Source organism: Selaginella moellendorffii, unplaced genomic scaffold (assembly GCF_000143415.4).
Source record: "Selaginella moellendorffii unplaced genomic scaffold, v1.0 SELMOscaffold_83, whole genome shotgun sequence".
NCBI classification, from domain to species: Eukaryota; Viridiplantae; Streptophyta; class Lycopodiopsida; order Selaginellales; family Selaginellaceae; genus Selaginella; species Selaginella moellendorffii.
The window spans coordinates 494,935-508,845 of NW_003314344.1; the positions used below are offsets into that span (position 1 = coordinate 494,935).

General features: G+C 51.7%; 5 protein-coding genes across 7 annotated transcripts; 3 read left to right on the plus strand and 2 right to left on the minus strand.

Moving 5' to 3' along the window:
* The first annotated feature begins 2,216 nt into the window (after positions 1 to 2,216).
* On the plus strand, positions 2,217 to 4,291 carry LOC9663199 (adenosylhomocysteinase 1). The gene is made up of 4 exons (XM_002987599.2): positions 2,217 to 2,348; positions 2,500 to 3,210; positions 3,280 to 3,816; positions 3,906 to 4,291. Exons 2-4 carry the CDS (start codon positions 2,500 to 2,502, stop codon positions 4,113 to 4,115), a joined length of 1,458 nt encoding a protein of 485 aa, XP_002987645.1. The 5' UTR covers positions 2,217 to 2,348; the 3' UTR covers positions 4,116 to 4,291.
* A 176-nt stretch (positions 4,292 to 4,467) lies between these two features.
* On the plus strand, positions 4,468 to 7,311 carry LOC9630741 (protein STABILIZED1). Its single transcript, XM_024661519.1, has 2 exons — positions 4,468 to 4,686; positions 4,720 to 7,311. The coding sequence occupies exons 1-2, from the start codon at positions 4,468 to 4,470 to the stop codon at positions 7,282 to 7,284; spliced, it is 2,784 nt and encodes a 927-aa protein (XP_024517287.1). The 3' UTR covers positions 7,285 to 7,311.
* A 1-nt stretch (position 7,312) lies between these two features.
* Positions 7,313 to 7,845, minus strand: LOC112341458. Of its 2 annotated transcripts, XM_024661574.1 has the most exons (3): positions 7,768 to 7,845; positions 7,604 to 7,717; positions 7,313 to 7,545 (listed from the first exon to the last, which is right to left on the minus strand). In XM_024661574.1, the coding sequence occupies exons 1-3, from the start codon at positions 7,783 to 7,785 to the stop codon at positions 7,435 to 7,437; spliced, it is 243 nt and encodes an 80-aa protein (XP_024517342.1). In that variant the 5' UTR covers positions 7,786 to 7,845; the 3' UTR covers positions 7,313 to 7,434. The 2 variants fall into 2 exon arrangements, with proteins under 2 accessions (XP_024517342.1, XP_024517341.1); XM_024661573.1 differs by lacking the exon at positions 7,768 to 7,845 and having other exon boundaries at positions 7,604 to 7,759.
* Positions 7,846 to 8,571: 726 nt separating this feature from the next.
* LOC9630742 (uncharacterized calcium-binding protein At1g02270) lies at positions 8,572 to 11,135 on the plus strand. The gene is made up of 13 exons (XM_024661572.1): positions 8,572 to 9,022; positions 9,087 to 9,185; positions 9,241 to 9,346; positions 9,409 to 9,632; positions 9,687 to 9,763; positions 9,809 to 9,923; positions 9,971 to 10,096; positions 10,155 to 10,268; positions 10,318 to 10,428; positions 10,478 to 10,764; positions 10,816 to 10,970; positions 11,016 to 11,067; positions 11,119 to 11,135. The coding sequence occupies exons 1-11, from the start codon at positions 8,783 to 8,785 to the stop codon at positions 10,856 to 10,858; spliced, it is 1,542 nt and encodes a 513-aa protein (XP_024517340.1). The 5' UTR covers positions 8,572 to 8,782; the 3' UTR covers positions 10,859 to 10,970; positions 11,016 to 11,067; positions 11,119 to 11,135.
* Positions 11,089 to 13,802, minus strand: LOC9630743 (probable folate-biopterin transporter 6). Of its 2 annotated transcripts, none has more exons than XM_024661571.1 (6): positions 12,961 to 13,802; positions 12,826 to 12,896; positions 12,549 to 12,756; positions 12,103 to 12,306; positions 11,736 to 11,927; positions 11,089 to 11,682 (listed from the first exon to the last, which is right to left on the minus strand). In XM_024661571.1, the coding sequence occupies exons 1-6, from the start codon at positions 13,231 to 13,233 to the stop codon at positions 11,155 to 11,157; spliced, it is 1,476 nt and encodes a 491-aa protein (XP_024517339.1). In that variant the 5' UTR covers positions 13,234 to 13,802; the 3' UTR covers positions 11,089 to 11,154. The 2 variants fall into 2 exon arrangements, with proteins under 2 accessions (XP_024517339.1, XP_024517338.1); XM_024661570.1 differs by having other exon boundaries at positions 12,031 to 12,306.
* Between the last annotated feature and the right edge of the window lie 109 nt (positions 13,803 to 13,911).

Below are 13,911 nucleotides of genomic sequence, written 5' to 3' on the forward strand. Positions count from 1 at the left end.
TATATATATATATATATATATATATATATATATATATATATATATATATATATATGTATGTATGTATATATGAGGACCTTATATACATATATATAAGGTCCAAGTGTATGGTTACGATGCCATATACTAATATTAAGATAATAAGATTTTGGTAGCTATCAGATTGATTTCAGTCTAGACCACTCACTTCTGTATATAAACTAGGGTTTTTGGGCTGATTGTCCTTAAGAAGTGCTTAGATTTGGGATTTTGGTTTAGATTTAGTTTTTGCATTGTCTTGATCTAGCTTTTTCCATTTTCTTTCTTTTTTTCTTTCTTTTCAGGATTTTAGTTTAGATCTAGCTTTTTGTATTATCTAAATCTCCCTTTCCTTTTAACTATTTTTCATTTTTCTTCTTTTGCTCTTTTCTTTTCATTCATTTTCATAGTAGATCAGCAATCTTTTCCTCCTTTAACTCTGGAGCAGCAATTGGTACAAATGCTTGATGCTATGTGATTGCAATTGAACAACTAAACTCAATTGATGGTGGCATTTACGGCATGTGGTACAACTCCTTGTTTGATCTTATGGGATTTTTTCAATACGACCAATCAGGTTTTTCCTCTTCAATAATAAAGTAACGATAGTATGATCACCTTCAAATAACATTTGAGAACTATGTAGATATATATGAAGTTTCTCAAAACCCCAGACTATTGCTAAACACTCATTTTCTATTGTAGAGTGGTTCACTTTCCCTAGTTATAATGTATAACTTATATACGCAATAGTATAGCATTAACTAGGCATACTTGGGCTCTTTTGCATTAACACACCCCAAAACTAATATCAAAAGCATCCACATGCAAAATAAAAGGTCTGGGAGACACTCCAATCCCCATGACAAACCATTGTACCATTGCAATACTGTCCTTTAGAAATATATGGGAAACTCACTATATCATCTCAAAAATGATATATAGCAATTACCGTGAAGTGATCGAACCAAAGGTATATATCATCCCAAGGATTCCCACGAAAGGACTCCAACCGAACGTGAGGATTGGCACCAAGAGCAGGAGTTGTATCATGTGCCATGAATGCTACCATCAATTGAGTTTAGTTGTTCAATTGCAATTGTATAGCATCAAGCAATTATACCTACTACTACTCTAGAGTCAAAAGAGGAAGAGATTGCTGATCTGCCATGAAGATGAACGAAAAGGAAAGAGCAAAAGAAGAGAAATGAAAAAAAGCTAAAAGGAAAAGGAGATCTAGACAATGTAAAAAGTTAGATTTAAACTAAAATCTTAAAAGGAAAGAATAAAAGAAAGAAAATGAAAGAAGTTAGATCTAGACAATGCAAAAGCTAGATTTAAACCAAAATCCCAAATCCAAGCACTCTTCAAGGATAATTAAAAATGCCTCTTAACTCCATTAATGTGAGTGCATGGGATATGGAAAGGGAATACAGAAAATGTGTATGTCAATTAGCCCAAAAACCCTAGCTTATATACAAAAGTGAGTGGTCAAGATTGAAACTAATTCGACCGTTATTAAAATCCCACTACGCTAATATTAATATACGGCATCATAGCCACACACACACAGACACACAGACACACAAACACACAAACACACACACACACACACACACACACATATATATATATATATATATATATAAAATTTATCTTATATATTATGAATTATCTAATTTTACTTTAGATTCTCTTTTGCCATATATGGTTTTTAAAGAACCTCATTAATTTTTTTATATTAAAGATTGAATTTAAAATTCTAATGGTTACCTTAAAATTATTATATATTTGAATATAATTGCTAGTGACATGTGATTCTTGAAGCTGCAAGGGCAGCACAACTATGATCCCATAAGCTACCAAGAAATCTAGAGGTTGGAGCTTGAGCCCATAGCCATATGGAACATTTAGAAATGGACAAATTGTGGCCAGTAAAAGTACATGGTACAGTGGTGAAATCCTGCTAAATTGCACTTTGTCCCCAAATATAAATTTTGAAGAAGAGGATTGAAAAATCTGTAGCAAAATGGCACTGTTAATTTAAAACTCAACCACACTATCAACCAGTCAACAATGGAATGCGGTTGGACGGAATTGAACGAGTGACCCATTGTTCGATTTGGTAGGTAAGCTCATCCAGTCAGCGATTTGCCACGTGCCAGTGTCTAATTCGTCCTGACGGGGCCCATTGAAGTATAACAAAAAGGGTTTCACGGGAGTGAGGCGACCTCGTTCTTTCAGGCTCTTCCAAGGCGGCGGCAGCGGCATTCGACGCTCTCGCAGCTCAGATCTCTCTCGATCTCTCTCGATCTCTCGGCGCTATCAAGGTGAGCTCCCGATTGGAATGTAGATCCAGGGTTTCGGCACTCGCAATCTCTCCAAATCTTGTGGCTTTTGAGCTTAGGGTTGTCGAAATATCCTAGATCTTGGCGTCGCGCATTTCTATCTTCCAGATCTGACGCATTCTTGGTCTCGCAGATGGCTCTATCGGTTGAGAAGACTGCCGCCGGGCGCGAGTACAAGGTCAAGGATATGTCCCAGGCGGATTTTGGAAGGCTGGAGATCGAGCTCGCTGAGGTCGAAATGCCGGGCCTTATGGCCTGTAGAACCGAGTTTGGCCCCGCGCAGCCATTCAAGGGAGCTCGGATCACTGGCTCGCTCCACATGACGATTCAAACGGCTGTTTTGATCGAGACTCTCACGGCCCTTGGTGCTGAGGTTCGCTGGTGCTCGTGCAACATCTTCTCCACCCAGGACCACGCTGCTGCCGCGATTGCTCGTGACAGCGCCGCGGTGTTTGCATGGAAAGGGGAGAACTTGCAGGAGTATTGGTGGTGCACTGAGCGTGCTCTCGACTGGGGTGTTGGCGGCGGCCCAGATCTCATTGTCGACGATGGTGGCGATGCCACTTTGCTCATCCACGAGGGTGTCAAGGCCGAGAAGGAGTTTGAGAAGAATGGAACGCTGCCGGATCCGAGCTCCACCACTAACCAGGAGTTCCAGATCGTTCTTGGTATTCTCAAGGAGGGCCTCCAGGTCGATCCCAAGAGGTACCACAAGATGATGGAGAGGCTTGTTGGTGTTTCTGAGGAGACCACCACTGGTGTCAAGAGGCTCTACCAGATGCAGTCGAATGGATCGCTGCTCTTCCCGGCTATCAATGTCAACGATTCAGTCACCAAGAGCAAGGTACTCACGACTTCTTTTGTTTATTGTCTTGAAAAGTTAGTGCTCATCGTGAGTGCTTTTCTTTTACAGTTCGACAACCTTTACGGCTGCCGACACTCTCTCCCTGATGGACTCATGCGAGCAACTGATGTGATGATCGCTGGGAAGGTCGCAGTCGTCGCTGGATACGGAGATGTCGGCAAGGGTTGCGCCTCAGCAATGAAGGCCGCTGGAGCTCGCGTCATTGTGACCGAGATTGATCCAATCTGCGCTCTCCAGGCTCTGATGGAGGGTCTCGAGGTGCTGACTCTGGAGGACGTTGTCTCGGTGGCTGACATCTTCGTGACAACCACTGGAAACAAGGACATCATCATGGTGGACCACATGAAGAAGATGAAGAACAACGCCATCGTGTGCAACATTGGTCACTTCGACAACGAGATCGACATGCTGGGCCTTGAGACATACCCCGGCGTGAAGAGGATCACCATCAAGCCTCAGACCGACCGCTGGGTGTTCCCGGAGACAGGCACCGGGATCATCGTCCTTGCCGAGGGTCGTCTCATGAACTTGGGCTGCGCGACCGGGCATCCCAGCTTCGTCATGTCCTGCTCTTTCACGAACCAGGTGAGAACTATATCTCTGTTTCTCAGTGACTTAGATGTAGCGGCTGTGACTTCGAAGCGTGCTAACTTGAAATTCGACTCCTTTCCCAGGTGATTGCGCAGCTAGAGCTGTGGAACGAGAGGAAGTCCGGCAAGTACGAGAAGAAGGTCTACGTTCTTCCGAAGCACTTGGACGAGAAGGTGGCGGCGCTGCATCTGCCCAAGCTGGGTGCCAAGCTGACCAAGCTCTCCGCCGACCAGGCCGCGTACATCAACGTTCCAGTGGAAGGTCCATACAAGCCCGCCCACTACCGCTACTAGAGCGAGCGCGCGTCTCTCCCCGGATCGAACGGGAGGAACCGGGAGGTACTCGAGCAAAAAACTCCGAGCTTTTAATCCTTTTTCGTTCGTTACTATTTCTTACGAGAGTGGCAATGCCAAGCTCTCGCGTTTTGTCTCACTAAAAGTTTCTTAAAAATAACGATGTTTTGGGCTAAGATTGTTTAAAGGATAAAAGGTCGCGGCCTTTTAGGTTATTTTAAAGCTGCCCTAAAACGGCGAAGACAGGCTAAAAGGTCGTAATAACTTTTAAGTTATATGCCCTAAAAGGAGAAAAGGTTCCTTTTCCATTATATAAGCTGTTCAGTAGATTAGGGCAAAGTATTGCGAGAAGATGGGGGGTAAGCGCTTGGATTTCCTCACAGCGAAGGCGCCGCCCGGCTACGTCGCTGGCTTGGGCCGCGGCGCCACCGGTTTCACCACTCGATCGGATATCGGCCCCGCCAGAGCGGCGCCGGAGACCACCACCACCAGCTTTGGGCGGGGCAGGGGCAAAGCGGCGGCGCCGCCTATTGGCGGCGGTGGTGCGGAGGACGAGGAAGATGAGCACGAGGTGAGCGGGTATGGCCAAATCCAGAACCAAGAGTTTGACGAGTTTGAGGGTAACGATGTGGGGCTGTTTGCCACAGGTGTGTATGACGCCGACGACGATGAGGCCGACGCGGTGTATGAGAGCGTCGCCGCCAGGATGGATTCGCGACGCAAGGAGCGACGGGAGGAGCGGCTCAAGCGCGCGATCGAGCAGCGCCGCGAGAGCACTCCCACGATCAAGGAGCTCCTGGCAGACGTGACGCGAACTCTGGTGGAGCTGCCCCCGCAAGAGTGGGAGAAGATCCCCGACGCGACGAATCTGTCGCGGCGGAAGAAGAAGGCGCGGTTTGAAAGCTACGTTCCTCCGCCGGACACACTCCTCGAGAAGGCCCAAAAGGAGCGTAACACGGTCCTGGACCAGGGTGGTGGCGGCGCTACCGTGGTTGGCGGCGCCGCTAGTAGTAACATCAGCAGCCTCACAGCCGTGGGCGAGGGACGCGGCACGGTTCTCTCGCTCAAGCTGGATCGCTTGTCCGACTCGGTCAGTGGGCTCACGGTCGTGGATCCCCGAGGCTACCTCACCGATCTCAAGAGCATGAAGATCACCAGCGACGCGGAGATCTCCGACATGAAGAAGGCGCGGCTGCTGCTCAAGTCCGTGATCCAGACCAATCCAAAGCACGCGCCGGGGTGGATCGCGGCGGCGCGGCTGGAGGAGGTGGCGGGGAAGATCACCGCCGCGCGGAGCGTCATCCACCAGGGGTGCCAGGAGTGTCCGAAGAACGAAGACGTGTGGCTCGAGGCATGCAGGCTGACGAGCGGCGCCGCCGCCAAGGGAGTGATCTCCGCGGCAGTGAAGGCGATCCCCACGTCGGTGAAGCTGTGGATGGCGGCGGCGGCGCTTGAGGAGGAGAGCGCCGCTAAGAGCCGCGTTCTTCGCAAGGGGCTCGAGTTTATACCCGACTCGGTGCGGCTGTGGAAGTCGGTGGTGGAGCTGGCGAGCGAGGAGGAGGCGAGGATCTTGCTGGGCCGCGCCACCGAGTGCTGCCGCCACCACGTGGAGCTATGGCTGGCGCTGGCGAGGCTGGAGACTTACGACAAGGCGAGGGTGGTGCTCAACCGAGCTCGCGACGCGCTGCCAACCGAGCCCATGATCTGGATCGCGGCGGCCAAGCTCGAGGAGGCGGCGGGGAATGGCTCTCGCGTGGCGGAGATCATCGACCGCGCTATACGGTCGCTGGAGAGGCTCGGGGTGGTGATCGACCGCGAGTACTGGATGAAGGAGGCGGAGGCGGCGGAGAGAGCGGCGGCGGCGGGGACTTGCGCGGCGATCGTGAGGAGGACGATCGGGGTGGGCGTGGAGGAGGAGGACAAGAAGAGGACGTGGGTGGCGGACGCGGAGGAGTGTCTCAAGAGGGGATCGGTCGCGACCGCGAGGGCGATCTTTGCTCACGTGCTGGAAGAGTTTTCTGGAAAGAAGAGCGTGTGGATCAAGGCGGCGCTGCTGGAGAAGGGGCATGGATCGAGGGAAGCGGTGGACTCGCTGCTGGAGCGCGCTGTGGGGTGCTGTCCAAAGGCCGAGGTGTTGTGGCTCTTGGGAGCCAAGGAGAAGTGGCTAGCGGGAGACATCGATGGAGCTCGAGCAATCCTCACGGCGGCATACGTTGCGATCCCGGAGTCTGAGGAGATCTGGCTGGCGGCGTTCAAGCTTGAGTTTGAGAGCCGCGAGCCGGAGAGGGCCAGGATCTTGCTGGCCAAGGTCAGGGAGCGCGGTGGCTGCTCGGAGAGAGTGTGGATGAAGTCGGCGATGGTGGAGCGGGAGCTGGGAAAGGTGGCGGAGGAGAGGCGGCTGCTCGAGGAGGGGCTCAAGCGCTTCCCGGGATTCCACAAGCTGTGGCTGATGCTCGGGCAGCTCGAGGAGAGAACTGGGAACCTCGCCGCCGCGAGGAGCGTGTACGAGCGAGCGCTGGAGAGGTGTGATCCAGCGACGAGCACGCCAGTGTGGCTGGCGGCGGCGGAGCTCGAAGAGAAAGGTGGCAGGATCGCGAAGGCGAGGGCGCTGCTCACGACGGCGCGGCTCAAGAAGAAGGAGGATCCGGAGCTGTGGCTGGCGGCGATTCGAGCGGAGGCGCGGGCGGGGAAGTGGAAGGAGGCGGAGGCACTCATGGCGAAAGCGCTCCAGGAGTGCCGGAGGAGCGGGATCCTGTGGGCCGCGAGCGCGGAGATGGCGCCGCGGGCGCAGAGGAAGGCCAGGAGCTTCGATGCGGTGAAGAACAGCGAGCAGGATCCGTTCGTGGTTGCGGTGGTGGGGAAGTTCTTCTGGCAGGACCGCAAGGTTGACAAGGCGAGGAGCTGGATCAAGCGGGCGGTGGCGGCGGCGCCGGATATCGGGGACTTTTGGGCGGTGCTGTATCGGTTCGAGCAGGGGCACGGGAGCACGGAGGCGATCGAGGAGGTGGTGGAGAGATGCAAGGCGGCGGAGCCGAAGCACGGCGAGCAGTGGATCCGCGTGTCCAAGGCGGTGGAGAATGCGCATCAAGGGGTGGAGTTCGTGCTAGGAAAGGTGGCGGCGGGGTTTGGGAGGGACGATGGTATCGTCATGCCGAGCTCCAGGCCATAGCGAGCTCGATCTCGATCCAGGGGCTCTGTAAAAAAACGATTTTGGCATGGAGGAGAACGATGGGATCGTCATGGCGAGCTCCAGGCCATAGCTAGGCTCGATCTCGATCCGGAAGCTTTGCAAAAAGAGATTTTGGCATGGAAGAGATCTTCAATTCTTGACTCTTTCTTCTTCTTGCGGGGGAAACTCTACTGCCCTCTGGGCGTTGCGGATCTCCGAGGGGCCGGGGGTCTTCAAAGTCGATGGCATTCCTGAGAGTTCCTGAGATCGAGGAAGAGGTGGAAGATCATCCTGGGAGAAACTTTTGGAGAAACCATACCTGGAGGAGATGGAGTCTCAGCTGGCTGGGAGTAACGCTCTCGCCGATGCAAGTCATGGCGAATGGAGAGTAGTGCGTCAATGCGTGCGCCGCCGCTAATCTCCTCTCTTCTGCCTGGAAAGTGGAGAAATTTGCAAAGGATCGCCGCCAGCATCACCACTTACCTCGCTGGAGCTCTCCATTCTCCACGATTTCTTCCAACCCTAGAAGAAGAAACTAGGAAAATATTGTCTTTCTCAAGCTTTGTTTGATCCAAAAACTCCATTTTTTACAAAAACTAGGAACAAAATGTCGTTCGATCGATTGATCTATTGGAGGATCACGAACTGGAGCTGTTCTGCCGCGCGTAGGAATTCACATTGGTGGGCTTGTAGAGCGTGATTGGATCGCAGCGGCAGATCTTGCAGCGCCGCTTGTTGGTGTTCCTCATGCTCCTCTCGCGGCCACTACAAAAGCACAGGCAAACGCAGTGGCATTTGCAGTGGCATCCATTCCTGGATTGGCAATTGCAAGAGGGGCAGTGGCACGTCGGGCACCGGCAGTGGCACACGCAAAAGCAAGAGCATCCGCAAGCGCAGCCGCAGGCGTGGAGCTGGCAGTGGCAATTGCAAAACGGGCGGCAGTGGCAGATTTTCTCCGACGACGCCGCCGATTCCACCTCCTCGCCATCGCAGCCCAGAGATTTGCGCCGCTGCAGCTCCGCCTCGATCTCCTGCCGGTGCTGATCACACATCTTGGCACGGAGATTGCATCGCGCGCCCCGCCAAATCCCCTTTTCACGGAGGAGCCCTAGGTTTGACGGCTGGGATCTCCGCTCGCGCATCCGCGCCGTCCGTTTGATCCAGCCAATTGGCGCGTTTGTGCCGATGGGATATTCCCTCCTCCTCCTTGCGGTGACGCGGACGTGTGCGGCAAACGAAGAAAAGACATATCGATCGTGTATGTGTGGGAATTTGTAGGGTTTTCATTCCATGGTGGAGTTTGGTCAGGGGATTCGTGTGGAAGGCGCGGCCAGGGCGAGGAGTTGGCGATTCCATTGCGCGTTGTCCATTGTTTCGCAATGAGCGCAAGGAATCTCGCACAGGGATTTCTCCGGTTCTTTTTTTTTTCTTCCTCCTCTTCTTCGATCCTCCGATCAGCTCACAGCCGCTCGGCTTGGATCGCCCGGCAGGTCTGAGAATGCCCGTTCTTCACGATTTCTCGTCGGCGAATCAGTCCTCCGCGGCTCGAAATACCATGCTGTGCCAAGCGCCGTGGGACTTGGCATCCTCGGGCGATTTGAAGAGGAAGAGATCGTGGAGGGAAGCCGGTCGCGCTGTCTGTTTCAAGGACGAAGCGGCTTCTAGCGCGGTGAACACGTCCTTCTCGTGCACTACTTTCAACATTTTGGCACCGATTTACAAGCGCGTCAATGGAGAGGTAACGAAAATTCTTTGGCTCCAAGAAGTTTTATCGTGGTCTTAGCAAGGAAATATTTTTGCAGGAATGTCGCGAGAGCCAATCTCGAGAGGTCTGGCTGGACAGGAATCGGAGGATACTGGACATGCTTCTGAAAGGGAAATCGTCGGCAATTTGCTTGCAGGTAAAGCAACAAGATCGATCATTATCTTTTTATTCTGTGTCTTGTTCTTCGCTAGGAATTTTGGACGGGAAACGAAGAGCTAGTTGAGTTGTATGAGAAAACTTTAGGAGCAGCGGGGTATGACATGCGAAAACTTGCTAGGCCAAACGGACGCGGTGATGGTACGTGTGTTTCATTTCTTTGTCTCCTTTCCATTCATATGGAAGTGCTGTTAGCTTTCCAGGGCTCTTCACTGCTGTAAAGAGAGACGTCTTACGGGTGATGGACTATCAGGAGCTGCAGTTTCACGATTGCGGTGACCGTGTTGCCCAGTTTCTACGCCTCCAATCAAACATTCCAATGTACAGAGACTGTTTGCACGTAGCTGGACAACAAGAAGTTCTTCTTGTCAATACTCATCTCATATTCCCGCACAACTCCAACTTTTGTCTGGTGCGGCTGCGTCAGGTATGAGTTTGGTGTGCTTTGTGACTAGCTAGCTGACCAATTCGTGGCGAGCAGGTTTACAAGATCCTCAAGTATTTGGAGCAGTACAAAGATGACCACAATCTATCGCATGCGCCAGTTTTACTCTGCGGGTTAGTCAAGATATCTTCCAGCACGTTACATATGATTTTTTTCAGGGATTGGAACGGGAGCAAAAGGGGCCAGGTGTACAAGTTCCTGCGGTTGCAAGGGTTTGTGTCATCGTACGATGTTGCTCACCAATACTCGGATTGTGAAGCTGATGCGCATCGGGTAAGGAGTCCACACCACTAGCCGTTTTTGACATATTTTTTTCTCAGTGGGTGAGTCATCGTAATCACCGGGGCAATATTTGTGGAGTCGATTTTATATGGTTGCTCAATCCCAGCAAAAGTACAAGGTCGCTGAGAGAAAACTGGAAAAGCGCTGTATTCGGCATCATTAAAGTATGTCCATACGAAAGTGCTTTTCATTTTCACTTGTTTTTTTCTTTTCCTGTGACAGTCAAAACTTCTCCGTGAACACGGCAAACAAGGAAGAGACGCGTTTTGTTTTTTCCAGCAGAACGAATGCGATGAATGCTTGACTTATGAAGATTTCCATGCGACTCTAAGACGGGTAGGTCTGCATGCAGTTCTAACTTGCCTATCTAACAAAGAGATCGCAGCTTGAGCTGACGAAGGAGGACTTGGAAGGGCTCTCAAGAGATGAGATTGAGGAACTGATAAAATCTGCAGACTTTGATGGCAACGGCGTCATTGACTACGACGAATTTCAAGTATGTATGTCACTCAACTTAGAAAAGTCTTATGAAGTCTATATTTCAGGAGAGTCTCGCGTTTGACAATGCTTTCGACTGCAACAACGGAAGCAGCCTTGGCAGCTGGTCGAAGAGAATCTTCCAAACGGAAATAAGAAAAAGCTCCTGGGAGTTTGCTCAGCCTGAAGAGCCGGATCATCATCCTTGCCTGGTGGAGTCGAGTCCTGAGCTTGACGTGAGACACGCATCGTTTCATCCCCCGGAAGTGGAGCAGGGGACATGGCCCGACAACTACTCTTTGTCCGACCATGCACCTCTGACTGCCATGTTTGCTCCGGTGTACGCGCAAAGCAGGCAAGCTTGCTCAAATTTCTGACGCTAACGAGCCTGCATGGATGCATGCAGGTTGTTGCAACAATTGCCGGCAAATTTCGGCTTTTACGATTGATTAAAGGAAGAGCTATATTGCCTTATAACGTAAGATTGACGAGGGACCCAAACTTTTAATACCTTCTCATCTGGTCCAGACACGAGAAGAGACCGCCAACGGGGATACTCAGGTGCGTTGCATTCGTGAGTTAATATGTTACTAACCAATCTCACAGGTTTCGTAGAAATATATATTATAATGTTCGTGAATGAAACTGAGAATTTCAAGTAAGTTTACAATCACAAAAATACTTTATGACCTCTTTTTTTCTGTTGTAGCAAATTATTTCTTGTTATACATTCCACAATTTTGAGTTACAAGCTTTGGATGAGAAGCTGGCTCTCTTGTCCAAGCTCAACTCCTTTGGCCAACTTCTTCATTTCTACAAGATCATCTTGAGCCTCACTCTCGTCCTGATTTGAAGCTACCACTTGCAAAGCAGGACCATTATCAACGAGCGTGTCGGGGCCACCGTCCGGGACAAGAGCCGTGAGGAAGATCAATGGCAACAATCTCATGATGCTTCTCACCACCACGGCCAGCCACAGATTGGTGTAGTCGTCCTTCTTGACGTGGAAGAGCCTGAGGAGCCAAGCGCCAAGCCAGGAAGCAGTGGTACCCCCGAGATTGGACACGGACATAAGAAAGGCAAACACTGTTCCCTCCACTCCCGGCGGGCAAAGTTTGGCCGAGAGCACCAGCATTGGCATCAGCTGCAGCTTGAAGATGACGCTCGACAGCGCCTTGTCACCGAGCACGAAAAAATGGTCTGGAACTCCGAGCTTCAAGTTGTATCTCGTGACGAGAGCAATGTCTGGGAGACTGACGAGGCAGACAGCAACCTGGGAAGCAAACGTTCAAGGTGGCGAGAGAAGCTCGCTCGCGATCGAGTTACCTGAGTCCACTTGAACATCGTCCGGAACGAGTAGAATCGAAAGCAGGTGTTGTAGAGCAGGATCCCACAGACCATGGCGACGTAGCCGATTGCACTGACGAGGCCGAGGAAGTTCTCGCTGAAGCCGGGCCCGTGTTTGGAGTCCGTCATCCAGAAGAACATTGCCTCCGAGATGTCAGGACACACAGCTCCCTGCAGCGATGAGAATTCTACGTGAGAAACCAACGGAGGAGCAGCAGCATTGCGAGATCGAAACAAAGAAAAGGAGGTGGAAAGGCTGGAAGAGAGAGTTCACGCTGAAGAGGTATATGTACAGCGCTGGCTTCCAGATGCTCGGGCTGCGGACCGTGGCGGTGAAGAGGTGTACCGTGCGGAGCAGTGCCGCGAAGTTGGCCCCCGCGAGCTGCTTGGGGAGCTTGTCCTCGGGAAGAGCCCACGCTGCAACGATGAGCATGAGAGGCGCCGTGGAGATCAAGAGGAAAGCTCCCTTTGGACCCAAGGAGTGGACGGCTGGCCCGGCAATCCCACACCCGGAGAGGCCACCGATCGCCATGCTCCCCCACGACAAGCTCTGTGCAAAACAACAGCATGAGATCATCTCAGGGTGGCAGTAGCGGAGCTCTCTTCCTATCAAGATCAAGAAATGGTGGTAAACTCTCTCTCCCTATTTCGCTCGATCAATCCACTCAAGTTCTCTTCCAGGATATTTTTGCGAGAACTCAAGACGATCAAGCGAGCTCCTTAAAGTTCTTCGATCTAGCCGTGACGGTGGCGAAGTTCTCGACTCGCAATCACTGAGAGAAGAATGGTTACCTGCAAATCACTGGCGAGGTGTGGTACGTTTCGGCTGTGCTGTGCCACTGCGGCGTCGGTGACGACGTCCGGGAAGGCGGTACACAGCGCGGCACCGGCGAGCAGCAGCGTCGCGAGCAGCGGCGATGGAGTGGGAAGAAGCGCCAGCATCCACAAGCACAAGCTGCCGGCCATGCCGCACGTCGCCAAGTAAGGCCATCGCCGGTAGCTGCCAAGAACAAATTTTTAAGAAGAGATCTTTGGCAGGCCCGAGAACTCTACAAAAGTTACGCTGTACCCGCCAATGGGAAACGTGTCCGTTATAAGGCCGTAGATTGGCTTGATGTCCCATGGCAAGCTCGACAGTGCCTGGAAGAAAGAAAGAAGAAAAGAAGAAAAAGGTATGGAAAAAGAGAGAATTTGCGCCGCTTGCCTGGAATGCCTGGGTTGACGATGGCTGCAGCTTTTGGACGTCTTTCCAGTAGTAATTGATGGCCATGTTCTTGACGCTCTCGCCATATCCCTGGTTGACGCCATACACGATCATCACCACTGCCAGGAATGGGGCTCCAAATGCCGCGCGCAGCTGCCCAATCCAATCCACCAGGCCCATCGCCCTCTTCGCCTTTGCAGCGCCCAGATCTTCCTCCTCCACTGGCGATGCTAGCTCAACTCCCAAGGATCTCTCCTCGTCTGCTGGATCCATTGGAGAGAAATCACAGAGAGAGAGAGAGAGAGAATTGGAGAGGGTTCCTGCGCTAATCCATCGAGAATCGAGGAGGAGGAATTCGTCCGGCCTTGGTCTCTGGGTGACAAGCTCGAGCAAACCTCGGATCTCGCGGGCGTGGCATCCCAGCGACAGAGAAGAAGCACAAGATCAGAACTGGAAACCCCTATCTCGCGTCTCTCCCGCCGATCGCGAGTAGAATCCACAGCAATTCCACGCCCGGACCGCGGGCGAGATCGCCCACGACGCTCCTTTGTCCTAGATCGGCGAGCCCACTGCACAAAGTCGAGAGAACCGACAAAAACAAAGACCCTCTTTCCCTCGATCTTCTCGATCTTCTCCTCCTCTCTGCTCGATACTGGCGAGCGATTCCTCTGGCACTGATCTCTCGCCCAAAACAAGAGGGATTTTCTTCCTCTTTGCTGTGAGGATGTTTACACCTAGAATGAGACAGCCGCAACGAAGAAAGCGTGACCATTGACTGTAGACCCGGCGCCGCATTAGATTAGCGTGATGTTAATTAAGCGCGGTTAGCTCACTCCCATGAGAGAATAATGATGGGCGCGTACAAGCCAAGATCCTGTCGCTGGAAATCCATACCATAAGCAAGAAGCCAAGTAGTAGGCCTTGTTCTTGTTGTCCGGGGCATATTCGCCG